The sequence below is a fragment of the Zingiber officinale genome, chromosome 1A (genome assembly GCF_018446385.1).
Source record: "Zingiber officinale cultivar Zhangliang chromosome 1A, Zo_v1.1, whole genome shotgun sequence".
Classification (NCBI taxonomy): domain Eukaryota; kingdom Viridiplantae; phylum Streptophyta; class Magnoliopsida; order Zingiberales; family Zingiberaceae; genus Zingiber; species Zingiber officinale.
In genome coordinates this window covers 162,978,620-162,994,421 of record NC_055987.1, presented here as the reverse complement: position 1 = coordinate 162,994,421, position 15,802 = coordinate 162,978,620, and the positions used below count along the sequence as shown (strand labels likewise).

General features: G+C 37.7%; 1 protein-coding gene across 1 annotated transcript in view; it reads left to right on the top strand.

Annotated features, from left to right (window-relative positions):
- The first annotated feature begins 704 nt into the window (after positions 1 to 704).
- The window catches only part of LOC122006095 (boron transporter 4-like), a 33,647-nt gene continuing 18,549 nt past the window's right edge, over positions 705 to 15,802 (top strand). The window contains exons 1-12 of the mRNA XM_042561446.1: positions 705 to 808; positions 871 to 953; positions 1,031 to 1,223; positions 1,311 to 1,449; positions 1,532 to 1,697; positions 1,785 to 1,951; positions 11,113 to 11,286; positions 11,378 to 11,473; positions 11,562 to 11,678; positions 11,749 to 12,071; positions 12,323 to 12,599; positions 12,690 to 12,824. Of these exons, the coding sequence (XP_042417380.1) occupies positions 705 to 808; positions 871 to 953; positions 1,031 to 1,223; positions 1,311 to 1,449; positions 1,532 to 1,697; positions 1,785 to 1,951; positions 11,113 to 11,286; positions 11,378 to 11,473; positions 11,562 to 11,678; positions 11,749 to 12,071; positions 12,323 to 12,599; positions 12,690 to 12,824 (1,974 nt within the window). The remainder of the gene's footprint in view (positions 809 to 870; positions 954 to 1,030; positions 1,224 to 1,310; positions 1,450 to 1,531; positions 1,698 to 1,784; positions 1,952 to 11,112; positions 11,287 to 11,377; positions 11,474 to 11,561; positions 11,679 to 11,748; positions 12,072 to 12,322; positions 12,600 to 12,689; positions 12,825 to 15,802) is intronic.

Sequence of the window (15,802 nt, the reverse complement as noted above, 5' to 3'; positions counted from 1 at the left end):
GCTACTCCGTTAGGTGTATTTTCGATTACTTTTTCCATTGGCGTTTTCGATTTTTTTTTTTTTGTATTGTATTGTTTGGTTTTGTTTTTGGTTTTCAATCCTTCTCTTCCTTTTTATTAATTTGTTACGTTTTCTCATTTTTGGGTCAGAAGGTGGGATTTTTTTCGTTTGCTTCGATCAATTTCAAATCGCGCAACGTGCCTCAAGAATCGTATTTATTTGTTGGTATCAACATCTTGCAGTATCGCTATATTCTAAGTTGGTTGTACTTTTTCCTTTCTAAAGTACTTTGACGTGTCTAACTTTTCATAACAAGATATCGGCAATAAATAATAATGTTTTTTTTTCAATATCAGATTTCCTGAACTTATAATTTTCTCGGTCTATTTCTCACCTTTTTTTCCCAAGATATTGTTTCTGCCAATGAATTTACTGCAAATCTAGCGCATTTCACCATCATTTTAGCTGTTGTTGTTTATGAAAAGAAGTTTTATAACGATTCCGCCGATTTTCTTGTTGCTAATCAATCCGTTTACGCGTTTTGACTGGCAAGTTTGGAAATGACGTAAAAGCTCACTTTTCTGATCTTTTGTTTTTGGATTTTGTGTTTTTCTTCTTTACTTTTTTTGGTGCTTCTTTCTTCACGTATCATGCAGGCAGGTGCTCGAGCCTTTTGCTGATCTTGTTATTTGTTGTGTCCAGGGATGGACCACAGCAACAATTTCTTGAGAGGGATCATCAACGATGTTAAAGGAAGAGCCTTATGCTACAGACAAGATTGGGAGGTTGGACTCCGTACTGGCATCAGGTATGACTACATCTTCTCCACTGGCTTAATCTAGAGTGAGAATTCACCTTTTTCATTTTCAGCATACTTGCTCCGACCATGTACATCTTTTTTGCTTCTGCGCTTCCAGTCATTGCTTTTGGAGAACAACTAAGTAGAAGCACTGGTAAGCACATCCTCCTTTTACTGGGATTCCTTGTTTCTGCGTTGCTTGTTCTGAACTTCTGAAGTGACCCGAGTCAGATGGTGCTCTAAGCACGGTTGAAACGTTAGCTTCAACAGCAATCTGTGGCATCCTACACTCGGTACTTGGCGGACAACCAATGTTAATTGTAGGAGTAGCAGAGCCCACTGTGATAATGTACACATATCTCTACAATTTTGCAAAAGAAAGAAAAGATTTAGGAGAGCGTTTGTACTTGGCTTGGGCAGGATGGTAACGCTGCACACACAAACTAATTTGTTTTACCATGTGCTTATGCTTTATCGGTGTTGACTTTTCATTAACTGGTTTACTTATTAGGGTCTGTATCTGGACTGCGATCATGCTAGTTCTTCTTGCAATTTTCAATGCTTCTGCTATTATTAGCAGATTCACAAGAGTCGCAGGAGAGCTGTTTGGGATGTTGATTACACTCCTCTTCTTCCAAGAAGCTATTAGGGCGTGTTTCAATTTAGCTCATGTTTTAATCTATATTCAAGAATCTATGTAGAAGCCTCATTTGATTAAGCGTATGAATACAGGGACTTATAAGTGAATTTGAAGTACCAGAAGGTGAAGATCATACTGGACCGATCTACCAATTTCAGTGGTTGTACACAAATGGACTACTGGGGATCATATTTACTACTGGACTTCTTTTTACTGCACTGAAGAGTAGAGGGGCAAGAGCGTGGAGATACGGCACAGGTATATCAAATTTCAATCGCTGATGAGAAAATGTAAACGATATATCGCTGGCATTCTGACGCAGGTATACTCTGCTCGTGCACCCAGGTGCGCTTCGAGGTTTTATTGCAGACTATGGGGTGCCACTGATGGTCGTGGTGTGGACAGCCATGTCTTATGCTCTCCCAAGCCAAGTTCCATCTGGAGTGCCAAGGAGGCTTTTCAGTCCTCTTCCATGGGAACCCAAGTCATTGGAGCACTGGAGTGTAGCTAAGGTAATTGTTTCTTCGTAGTGTTGTTGGTTATTATCTTAAATTGATAGATTTAATTATAAGTTGTGCATATGTGTACAAACTAAATCCATTAAAATGATTTAATTTATGTTTATTGGATTTCGGTTATTAATGTATACCCTTATATGTATGTAGAACTTATAGTCTCACATCTATTATTATCTATGGATTGATAATAGATGTTTACTATATATATATAGGGTATCATCTTGATACAACTCGTGGTTCCCTATTAGACCTAAATTTTTTTGGCCCTTAGAAGACTTTCCTTTTGCTTTCGTGGCACTTCTTTTTCCTCAGGGGTTTATTTCTGAACAACGTAAAAGAAAAGGATGTCTCTTCAATCAGATTTCTTTGTTTTTGGTTATTCTTTATGTTGTTATGTCATAATTAATTGTTAAAACTGCATCCATCCTCATATGTTTGTGTATTTTCTATATGTGAATTCTTATACGGTTCTTAAAATTTATGTGGCTTAGGTTTTATAAGAACTAACAATTGGTATCAAAACGAGATTTTGTTTCATCAATTTCATAGTTTAAAATTAGAGTTTTTGTCGATCTTTTTAGGTTTTATGTTGTATTAGGTTTTACTGGTATAAATTGTATTTGATCGTCAAAATCTTTTGCATAGAAAACCTAGGAAAGGCTATATCTTCCATGTAGTTTGTATATTTCACAGAGAACACGAAGAATAGCGATGAATCGTCGTAATTTTGGAAACAACCGTCGTGTTTAACCTAATGTTAGGTCAAATCATGATAGCTTAATCGATTGACTTGTTTGGCCAATCGATTATCAAACTTAAAATTACGAACAAAATGATATGCTCAAGGAAAAAAACTTAAGGAAAAGCTCAAGGATAGACACATAAAGTCATGGTCCACCATTTCACTTTTTGTGGATCCCATCATTTTATGTGTCTATCCTTGAGTTTTTCCTTGAGTTTTTTTCCTTGAGCATATCATTTTTCAAATTAATTGGAATCGATTGACTCAATTGATTAGTTGACCCTAATCAATTCCGAGATTTGATAATCGATTAGGACAATGAATCGAATGCGGGACTAATTTTAATCGATCAGATCAATCGATTCAATGCTACTAATCATGATAAATCTATTGAAATTGATCAACTTAATCAATTAATAAAAATAATCAATTAGGACAATCGATAAACCGTCTTAATTTTAGGATAAAAACGATTAACAATCGATTAAAAACCTTTAATAATCAATTTCAAGTTCTATGTATCATCATATGTAATCGATTAAAAGCTTTCTAAACATTCTAAAATTCAAACCGATTAAGATTATTTTTTTATCGATTAAGAGTGATTTGAATCGATTTCGGTGTTTCTACGTGTGAAACAGGGATCTACGTGTGAAACAATACTGCATGCATCAGAATGCATTAAATAATGTAATTCTCATTAAAAAAACCAAAAAAGAATTAAATAATGTTTTAATGCATGAACAAGATATTACAGGTATTTAATAATTCGATTATAGAATTGGAAGGGCGTTTCAATTTGTTAAGGGTGGATTTGATATATAATCATATAATTATTTACTCTAGATTTTTAGATGAATTGAAATAATCGATTATTATAAAATATCAAACAATTAATAAATTTAATTTTATATTATTAAAGTTGATTAAGTAATTTTTTTTAGATAAAGTTTCTAGGATTTTATTGAGTCTATCTACACAACGTGCTACTAAATTGAACTAATATGTCGACCCAAAGGAAGTCATCTTATGTATGTTTAGTGAATTTTATGTTGGTAGATGTATATCTATGTTAAAAGTAATCAGCTCAAAGGAAGGTTACTTTTATGCTAGATATATGCACAAGGTAACTTACAATTATGGAACAAAATATTATTTTATTTAAATCATGCACAAAATATGTCGGCCCAAAGGAAAACATATTATATGGCTGATTAAGGTTGTTGTGAGCTATGGATCAAAATATAACTTATATAAAGTATTATATTATGCGCACAATGGGTCGCCCTAAAGGAAGACACATTGTGTGGCCAATTAAAGTTCGACTTATATCAAAAAATATCACTAACAAATAATGTGTCGGTTCAAAGGAAGATACATTATGTTGTACTTAATATCTTATAAAGAGTCCATTTATGCTCATTTAAAATTTTATTTTATTTGCATAATCTTATACTTACTCTTGGCTTTAATTAAATCATGAGCTTAAATAAATTTCTCTATTTAATTTCAATGTAATCTGTAACTGCCAGTATTAATAACATCCCAATATTAACTGGTTCGAATTTTGCTGAATGGAAAGAATAAGTGATCATAGTCTTAGGTTGCATGGGCTTAGACTATGTATTAAGAAATGATCACCCCGCACCTCTGACCATTGCTTGCACTATAGAGTAGAGGGGTGAATTTTAGCTGTGGGAGAAATCAAATCGCATGTGTCTGAATATTATGAGACTTTCTATATCGGCACCAATAAAGGCCTCAATAACAGAGGGATGAGATGTTAGAAGTTTCTTGGACTAGTTGGAAGATCGATTCACCTCAAATGAAAATGTTAAGACTACTACACTTTTTACAAAGTTGGTAATCATGCGGTACAGTGGTAAAGGAATCATAAGGGAGTATATTATGGAGATGTCCAATATAACGACAAGTCTGAAAGCACTAAAACTTGATATGTCTGAGGGTATGTTAGTGCATTTCGTCTTGATGCCTCTGCCTGCACGGTTCACTCCTTTTAAGATATTACAAAACACTCAAAAGGAAAAGTGGGCATTGAATGAGCTCATTGTTCAATGCGTGCAAGAGGAGAGGAGACTAAGGATTAAGACATTTGAGAGTGCTCACTTAGCATCTAGTTCTCAAAGTACAAGCAAGAAGCGAAAGAGGATTAATAACAAAAGAAAAGGAAAACAAACTGCAGATTCTGAAAGCAATAACCATAAGGAGCACAAGAAGCAAGATAAGGAATCCACTTGTTTTTTTTACAAGAAGAAAGGTCATATGATGAAAGACTGCTTCAAGTACGCTACTGGCGTGTAAAGAAGGGTAAACTTCTCAACTTTATTAGTTCGGAAGTCAATTTAACTATTGTACCCACTGACACTTGATTGATAGATATTGGTGCTACTACTCACATAAATATCACTATGCAGAGTTATCTCAGGAGTCGACTTTCGCTTGATGGTGAAAGATACATCTATACAGGAAATGAAAAAAAGTCTAAAGTCGAGTCGATTGATGTTTTTAGACTTTGCATAGGAACCAATCTCTTTATGGATTTAGAAAATATATTTATTGTACCGTCTTTTCAACGGAATTTAATTTCAATTTCTTATTTGGACAAATCAAGTTATTCTTGTTCATTTAGAAATAAAATTTTCAGTATTTTCTTTAATTCAGTGTGGGTTGGCAATGGTTCCTTCGTAGATAAACTTTATAAATTAAACACTTTACTCCTATCAATGATAAGGTAATAATGCATAGTATAGGTACGAAACACAAATTGATTAACGAGAATTCTTTCATGTTGTGGCATAGGTGTTTATGACATATATCAAAATAATGCCTAGAAAGGTTAATATTACATGGAATTCTTTATTCCCTTGATATGTTATACTTTGATATCTACATAGAGTGTATTAAGGGAAAGACCACTAACAAAAGGAACAAGGGGCTAATCATTGTAGTAACATTTTGGAGCTAATACATACAGATATTTGTGGACCATTCCCTGAGACATCTTGGAATGGACACATATATTTTATTAGCTTCATAGATGACTATTCCAGATTTGGCTATCTGTACCTTATTCATGAGAAGTCGTAATCTTTGGACATGTTTAAAATTTTCAAACTTGAATTTAAACTTCAATTAGGTAAAAAAATTAAAGTTGTCTGATCTAACTGTAAAGGTGAATATTATGGTTAATATGATGGATCAGGTAAATAACCTCTTGGACCTTTTACGAATTACCTTACTGAGTGTGAGATTGCGCCTCAATATACTATGTTTGGTACTCCCAGTCAGAATGGTATAACTAAACGTCGCAATCGTACTCTACAAGACATGGTAAGAAGTATGATGACTTTCACTTCTCTACCAGAATCTTTGTAGGGTGAAATACTCAAGACTACAGTTTACCTACTTAATAGATTACCTAGTAAGGCAGTAACTAAAACTCCATTCGAGATGTGGACGAATAGAAAACCTAACATTAGACATTTACACGTCTAGGGTTGTTCAGTTGAAGCTAGACCTTACAGGCCTAATGAATGGAAACCGGAACTAAGAACAATTAGCTACAATTTTATAGGTTATTATGAAAAGTAGAGAGAGTATAAATTTTATGATCCCTCTAACAGATCCTTCTTCGAAATGGGAAATGGCAAGTTTATTGAGGACAGTGGAAGTGATAAGGTCATGGAAGTATCTTTTGAGGAATATGTTGACAATCCTCCTATGGTCACTACTAGTGTGATTAGTCACGGTGTGGTTACCATATACCACATATTATGAGTATCACACATCCAGTAAGTATAGTAAACCAAGATATTTTCATGAAACTTCAATGCAATTAGAGGAGCTTGCCATGAAATTGACATATTACCTCATATTGATGAGCAAGTACCTTAACCACCTCAAACACAAATGCCTTTAAGGCGATCCACAAGGGAAAGAAGAACCATGAATTCTCGTGATTATGTTTATCTCTAAGAGCATGATTTGATATAGGGTTGGAAAGTGATCCTATATCTTTCCAAGAAGTCAATTAATGTCATGCAAAAAGAGTTGAAGTCTATAGCAGATAATGATGTTTGGAAACTTATCGAATTGCTTGAAGGTAAAAAGCTCGTTGGTTGTAAATGGATATTTAAAATCAAGTGGGATTCAAGGGGCAATGTCGAAAAGTATAAGACTCATCTTGTTACCAAGGGATTCACTCAGAAAGAAGATATTAATTACAAAGAGACTTGCTCACCTGTGTCGTCGAAAGATTCTCTTAGAGTAATCATGGCACTTATAGCTCATTATGATTTTGAGGTACATCAAATAGACATAAAGACTGCATTCCTCAATGGAGACATAGAGGAGTTTATATATATGGTGCAACCATAGAACTTTGAATCTAATGACTTAAAGCACCTAGTATGTAGATTAAAGAAGTTAATTTATGGTTTAAAATATGCGTCCGATTAGTGGTACCAAAAATTTGATTAAGTAATTACCTCATATGGTTTTAAAGAAAACCCCATTGATTAGTGAATATATGTCAAGTTTAGTCAGAGCAAGTTTGTTATACTTGTTTTGTACGTGAGCGATATATTTCTTGCGAGCAATAATAAGAGTCTATTGCATCAAACCAATTCATTTTTATCTAATAATTTTGAAATGAAAGATCTTGATGAAACATCCTCTGTTTTAGGCATACAGATCTATCGTTATTGTTCAAGAGACATTCTTGGACTTTTACAACATACCTATATTGAAAAGGTACTTATAAGATATGGTATGCAGAATTGTACATCTAGTGACACACTTGTGTTAAGAGGTGACAAGTTCAGTTTGCAACAATGCTCATGGCTTGAATTTGAAATAAAGGAGATGGAACAATTCCTATATGCATCAACAGTGGGAAGTCTCATGTATGCACAAGTTTATACACGACCAGATATAATATTTATAGCGGGGATGTTAGGCAGATATGTTAGTAACCGAAGATCGTCATACTGGAAAGCAGTTAAGAGAAAAATGTGGTATTTGCAAAGAACTAAAGGATACATGCTCACGTATCGGAGATCAAATCGCCTGGAGGAGAAACTTTGGATGCGGAACTTTATCACAGCATTGCAAATCATTAATGATATTGACAGGCAACTAAGGATCTACTATAATAATAAAGTCGCAAGACTTTATACCAAGAACAACTGTAGTTCGTCAAAGTCCAAGCGCATTGATATTAAAATTCTAGCGGTTAAAGAAAGAGGTCAAAGTAAAGTTGTCAGATCATGATAGAGTACATCAGCACAGATTCCATGTTGTCCGATCAACTCACCAAAGGCTTGGTTCCTAAGGTGTTTCACATGCATGTTGTGGATATAGGAGTCCTTCTTATAGAAGAAGAACTCATCTAGTAGGAGTCTGTATTTATTTTATTGCTCTATGTTGATTAATAAAAGCAAACATTTGTTTTGATTATTGTACGTACTTAAAAGTTCAAAACATTAATGGGAATTTATATGTTTGTTTAACACTCTGAATATGATAGTATTATTTACTACTGTTGTTTAGCATTTGGTGTTTGTAAATATGATACAAATTTCTTTTGAAATCATAAAGACGATCATGATTTGCTATTGCAGTTTAGCATAAAGTATTTCACAAATATATTCTGATCTCTTTTAAGGTCATCTTAGAACCAGTTAAAAATTGACATGTACTGATCACATTTGATGTAATTTTCACTTTACACATCTATATCTTGATTTTTCATTAATGACATTGGTATTATGATTACTGTTGGGGCTTGTTATGATCATATATAGTAGCTATGACCTCTTTAGTCTTATACCAATGAGGTTAATGGACCAGATTATTTATAGAAGTATTTTGTACCAATAAAGTTTGTTATCAACTAAAATTTTACTTGTATTTCATATACAACCCACAAGTAGCCTAAATGGAAAAGTATTGGTTATTATCTCTAATTAGTAGGCTTAATTGTAAGTTGTGCATATGAGTACAAACCAAACCCATTATAGTGATCTAACTTAGGCTTATTAAATTTCGATTGTTGGATGAAGATCTTGTATGCTGATCCTGTCTGAAAGCTTGCGAGATGGAGCACTGAATGGCGATGGATGATGACAGACTATGATACTAGTGAACAAGAGAGGATCCGAGAAAACTACAGTGGACCTCGCGGATACCTGAAAACTGGATGATCGATCCGAGAAAATCAAGATTTTCTCGGATCGTATGAATGATACCTGACCGAAAGGGGCTCCGACGAGATGGCTACGGGGATCAACGGAAACTCTTTAGTCTGATGAATAAGATGATCTAGTCTCCTTGCACACACTAAGACCAACCGACAAAGCGTTAGTGACCTAAGACTGGGTTGGGAATCCCTGGCTAGGCCCTCCGACGCTCAAATTAATCGCCGACGAGAAGTAGACGAAGACGAAGAAATTGTATGAAGAATCAGGGTTTGATTGGATGCAATGCGTATGTTTGCGTACCTGGCCAGTGGAGAGGATTCCCCTTTTTATTCCACCTTTTCTAACCTCCACAGGCATGAGGTGGACCCCGGTTTGTTAAAGTTTGTTAAGAGGTGACGTAACCCAAAACTGCAATAGTAATAGTTTACGGAAACTTTTTCTTACCCCAGATGTACCTTCTTTGTCGTTTAGCATACCTACGAAGAATTCTAGAAGACATTTACCGCCAAATTGATTAAGTGGTCATATGATTGTATATTATTATGATTCACCTATTATGATTCACCTGTTACATATGCTTGGTCAGTCATATAAGCTTATTTGGCACATATGTGGAATATATTTTGTTCATACTAGTTTTTGTTCTATACTCAATCGGCTACTTATACACCACCAAGACTTCATTATAAATATGCCAAAAAACTATGTAAGGTTGGAGACTTTTATGCTCGATTTACTTTTCATACTCAACATGTCTATTAGAGTTGGGTGATCATAGCCTATTGACCAAGAATGATCGGTCAGACGTATGAAGATGCCTTTGCCCTTTAATTCTTCCTCTATTCGATCGTATGCTGTTAAACGCCTTTACGCTCGACCGGTCTATTCGGCCGACCCTACCGTATCGACCGAGACTAATCAGTCGGGTGTATATAGGCCTTTCAAGATAGCTTGATGCTAAGTGTTTCTACTTTCGATCGGTCTTTTATACTCGACCGATCTTGGTTTACCAAACTCATATGCTCGACCGGTCTTTTGAGCACGTTCGACCCTACATCATTGACTAAAATCATCCAGTTGAGTCTGTAGAGGCAACTTTAACCGATGACCCTTTCTTCCATCAGCCGTAGGTCAAGAGCTACATGAGATCAAATGTATCTGTGTTCGTCCGCCCTATAGAACCCGGTCCACCTTTACTCGCCAGGCTTATAGGCTTGATCGGTATATTACATTCGTTCGATCTCTGTCTATTATGTACAAAGTCAAGAACTTTTACATTCGGCCGCCTCTCTCTGTGGGGTTGGTCATATATATCCGGTTGAGTACCCATGCTCGACCGGTTTTTGCTTCCTAAACTCATGTATTTGAGCGACCCTACTATGTCCTGGACCACCCAAGGTTAGACTTTCTTTACATCGGATCGATCCTTTATATCCGGCCGACTAGATCTACTGGGTAGGTTTTTTCCAACCGATCTTAAACGCTTGGTCGGCTTTATCTGCTTGGTCAATTTTACATTCTCGATCGGTCTGTCATACCCGACCTATCCCTGTTTGCCATGCATGGAGCGACCCACCTTTGCCGGGTCTAAATTTTTCTGGACGGCCTCTCCTCTTGTCTTTTCTAGCCTCCCTTATCCCCGCTTCTCCCCTTCTCTCAAAAAAGGGGTCCTCCTATCACAACCCATATCATATGCGTAGAACCTATAGTCCCGCATCTATTATCATCTATGGGCTGATAATAGATGTTCACTATATATAGGATTGATTCCCAAGGGTTTAGGATATCATCTTGACACACTCGTGGTTTCCCATTAGACCTAGAGTTTTTCAGCGTTGTCAACTCTAAGCCCCTTGGAAGACTTTCCTTTTGCTTCCACACCACTTCTTCTTCTTCATCGGGGTTTATTTATGGATGATGTAAAAGAAAAGGATGTCTCTTCAATCAAGTTCCTTTATCTTTGGTTATTTTTTATGTTGTTATGTCATGATTAATTGTTGAAATTAGATCCATGCTCATATGTTCGTGTATTTTTTATATGTGAATTTTTATACGATTCTTATAATCTATGCGGCTTAGGTTTTACAAGAACTAACAGGTGTAACTTACGTTATGATCTAAAGTTGGTTAAAATTGTTTTATTAATTTGAGGCTTATGGAGTCTATAACTTGTGAGCTGAATTTTTGTGCAGGGTTTATTTTCTGTTCCTCCACTCTACATCTTTGCTGCCATCATACCTGCTTTGATGGTTGCAGGACTCTACTTCTTTGATCACAGTGTCGCTTCTCAGTTGGCACAGCAAAAGGAGTTCAATCTGAAGAATCCCTCAGCTTACCACTATGACATCTTGGTCCTCGGTTTTATGGTAAGTCAATCAGATTAAAGCTTCCTATGTTCAATAGTCTAATTAGCACAAACATTATATTTCATCATTTTTTTTTACGTTTCTATCTCAGGTTCTGGCATGCGGCTTGATTGGAATACCCCCGGCAAATGGTGTTCTGCCTCAGTCCCCGATGCACACAAAAAGCCTTGCTGTTCTCAAGAGGCAGGTTGGTACAAACATCATCTACGAGTTCAATGTGTTATTTTTTCCCCGCTTTTTTGAATAATAAGTTACTTAAATCTAATTTTGACTAGATAATCCGCAAGAAGATGGTTGAAAGTGCTAAAGAGGGCATAAGGAAACAAGCTAGCAGTTCGGAAATCTATGGGAAAATGCAAGAGGTGTTTGAAAAGATGGACAAGGGCCACACTGTAAGTTTTTGCATGCCAGAATAATTATCTTGGATGCAATTTGATTTGCTTGAAACCATATCCTCCGCAGACCATCTCAATTGATAAAGAACTGAAGAACTTGAAGGATGCTGTCATGAACGATGGACCTCGCGGACAGGATTCCAAAGTACAATTTGATCCAGAGAAGCACATTGATGCCCATTTGCCAGTCCGGGTCAATGAGCAAAGAGTAACCAATCTTTTGCAGTCTTTGCTGGTCGGTGCCTGCGTTGGAGCAATGCCTGTGATAAAAAAGATACCCACATCAGTTCTGTGGGGATATTTTGCTTACATGGCTGTTGACAGCCTGCCGGGGAACCAGTTTTGGGAGAGGACATTGCTCATGTTCATCTCTCCTGGCCGCCGATTCAAGTAAGTTTAAGTAAGATTGAGTTATCATTACTCCATGGTCTGCTTAATTTTAAGTTTAGAATACCATCACAACCTAAAAGCTTTAGTTCTTTAACCTACAGCCTACTTTGATCTATGGTACTTGCTAGATCATAATGTCGCCTTTTGGATTCTTACATTACATATACAAGTCCAGTGTTATTTCTAATATGTCATTTCTCTTATCTTTTATTTTTATTTTAAATTTTTGTTTTCAAAAAACAACATGATAGGGTTCTTGACGGCACTCATGCTTCCTTCGTGGAATCGGTTCCCTTCAAGCAAATTGCTGTATTCACCATCTTCCAGATTGTGTATCTGCTGGTATGCTTTGGCGTGACATGGATACCAATAGCAGGAATACTGTTCCCGTTGCCATTTTTCCTCCTCATTACCATTAGGCAGCATGTCCTGCCCAAGTTCTTCCATCCACACCACCTTCAGGAGTTGGATGCAGCGGAATATGATGAGATTGTCAGAGCACCTCGCCACGGTCGCAGCCTCTCATTCGCAGTATGCACTTTTAAGTTATATTGCATTGTTGGTATAGTTTTCTCCGAGTGCACATGCTTAACTCACATTATGTCAACTTGTCTGCAGGAAGGGGAAGGTTCTCCAACAGAAAACGATGATAACCAAATAGATGTTTGTGATGCTGAGATACTGGACGAGCTCACCACACATAGAGGGGAGCTCAAGCATAGAGCCATGAGTTTCAAAGAAGAGAGGTCTCAGGTAACAATACTCAAATGGAATGCATTTTCAATCAAACGAAGAAATCGTGGTTGCCCATGTTTGAGCTCCTTAATTAACTTTTAAATTTTGCTTGAAAAGGAATTTTAGCTCAAATCAAACAACATAAACCATGCGCTCATGAAGGATTAATGTTTGCTAATGCACTAGAAGTTGGAATAAAATGGATAATTTGAGAACTTGGTATTTATTTAAAATACATATCATTTGGGAAGATTCGGAGGATAAAATCAAGTGCATGCATCTTATATCTGATTAACTTCTGAATCTGTTTGTTTATGTGTCTAAAATTTGCCAATTTGTAAAGATTCTCACCGTTTACTCATTAACTGTTATTTTGTATAATATTGTGGTTTGATGATTGTCGCCTATTTGGTTGTAGATTCATCCTGATGCGATTACCCAGGTTGGTGCATGAGGAAGCAGGAAGCCAAAAAGAGACTGTAATTGATGAATTGAAGAAATGCAAGAATCATTACTCAGAAAATATAAAATTGAGGAGCAGACTAATCCACTTTTTGATATAAATATCCTTAATACGTCAGCAGGCATGAGCTGAAACGTCCAGGTCTAAACCACCTGTATTTGTTTTTACTAGTGTTGGCGATAAAGAGAACCTATTTTAATGAAATTATGTCTTCATCTGTAGAAGATAGCAAGGATTTTGGTAGGTCATGTGGAAATGTTTCTTCACTTTTATTAGCCCAGATGAAAAATTGGAAGACCAGTATAAACTGGAAATAAAGAATAAATGACAAACGAATAAAACCCATGTAATTAATCGTCGAGACTGCACAATGCTAATGGATACGACAAGCTCAATGAATTGAGATTGAGAAAGACAGCACAATGCTGGAAACTGGGGACGCCTCTGTCAAATCCGCCATGAACATTCGCGTCTCTGATGACTCACTCACCGCTGTGCCCCTGGGACACGGGCACCACCGACCACCGTCGCCATGCTCTGCCTAAGTTCCGGTCTGTCCTGTGTGCACCATGCACAAGACCACGTACCAACCTCCTCCACCTGTTACCCCGTTATCAGCCTCTCGTCCACCATTTCCATTACCTTCCGCTCCCTCACTTTCTTGCCGGCGTTCTTGGGGAAGTAGGCATCACCGCCATGCTGGCTGAACCTCGCGTTCCGCCTCCTCCCCACCAGCTCCAGCAGCGCCATTCCTTAGCTGTACACATTGCAGTTCTTGGAGACTTCGGCATCGAAGAACCACTCGGGCGCTGTCACACTACCATGCTCACGCTCGCGTTCATTAGCCTCGATCTCCCGGAGTTGGCGAGGTGCGCCTGGAAACCCTGGCGGAGGAGGATGTCTCTGGTTTGACGTCGAGGTGGAGGATTTTCACGCGGCAGTCGTAGTGGAGGTACACAAGCGCCCTGGCAACATCGACGGCGACTAAGTGCAGGAGAGATCATAAGACGTAACCTGGCGAAGATGCACGGCTCCAGCGATATCGTAGGAGTCGTAGAGCTTAGGGGCGAGGTGACTGTTGAAATTAAATTTGATTTTGAATAAAAATAATAATAAATTAATATGAAATTTGTGGATGGAGATATAATTTGATAAGATGATAAATATTGATAAGAATAAGAGTTCGTGGAATAGAATAAAGAAAAATAAAATTTAAATTTAATGTATCTGAGATTAACTTATCTAATAAGTCAATAAATATGTACTTTTTAAGTAAGTTGAATTATTTTATTTTATTCTTCTCATCTTCCATGTAGAGTAGTTTTTTTTCCTAATTTTTTTATTTTTTTTCTCCAATAATTTTTTTTCCAACAAAGTGATATCAGATCTATATCTAATAGCGGTATGATTCCCTTTCAAGTTTCAGTACTCAAGGCGAGTAATTATGAGAATTGAGGTATCAAGATGAAGGTGCTTCTTGGACCTAATGATGTTTGGACGGTGATCCTGTCCGGAATTTGAGTCAGATGGACCGTCGGGTTAGGTGGATGGAATGTTGACCGAATTGCGATGTCTCGGAGGAGGTTATGTTGAGACGACTTCTATGTTGACCAAATCGTCAGAAGTACTCTGGTCAACGCTACCTACAGCTAGCGATCGGGTCTCTCCGGTCTCTGGTACGTCGATGCTCGAGGCAGATCCAACGAGTATATAAATAATAGACTAATGCTAGAATAATAAAATGAATGGAGAGTGAGTACGGAAACGTACCTTGGCCCAGGGGGCGTCCTCGGGTGGATCGGTGAGCTGGTCGGGACGCTGCTCAAGTTGTTGTGACCAAGAAGAGTAGATGACTCTGAACAGGTTGGAGAGTTGGATCTGATGATGCGGAGCCGGATGCGATCTGGATCCGAAAGACGACATGTAGGTCGGGAACTCGCCGCGCCGCGCCATACCTGTCGGGATATGACATCGGCACGTAGGCCAAGATATGAGATCGACATATAGGCCGGGATAAGACATCGGTACGCAGGCCGGGATAAGACATTGGTGCGCACGCTGAGATAAGACATCAATGCGTAGGCCGGGATACAATGGAGGCACGAAGGTCAGAATATAAAAACATTACACAAGTCAGGTCAGAACATAATGACAGCGAGAGCTCGATCAACATCGGAGGCGTACGACAATGCGGATCAAGAGTCGGAGAACCGAACCTAAGGATCTGAGGTGCCGGCAGCAAGGCGGATGGTTGAGGAGTGCTTGTGAGGGGTTATAGAACAGCGCTGGTGAAAGGAGCTATGTTCCCTCGTGAGGTATAAGAGGATATCGCCGAGGAGGGAGAGATGACATACTGCGTGGCCGACTAGCAAAGGGCTAACCGACAAAGAGGGCTATGAAATGGACAAGTCTGATGCGGCAACATTGTGCCGACGATGGCCAACTGCAGGCGGAGGAGAGAAGGCTACCGGCAGGTAGCTACGGGTGCTGAAAGGTAGAGGGAGATAGTGTGCGAGTAGGGGAGGTGACTGTT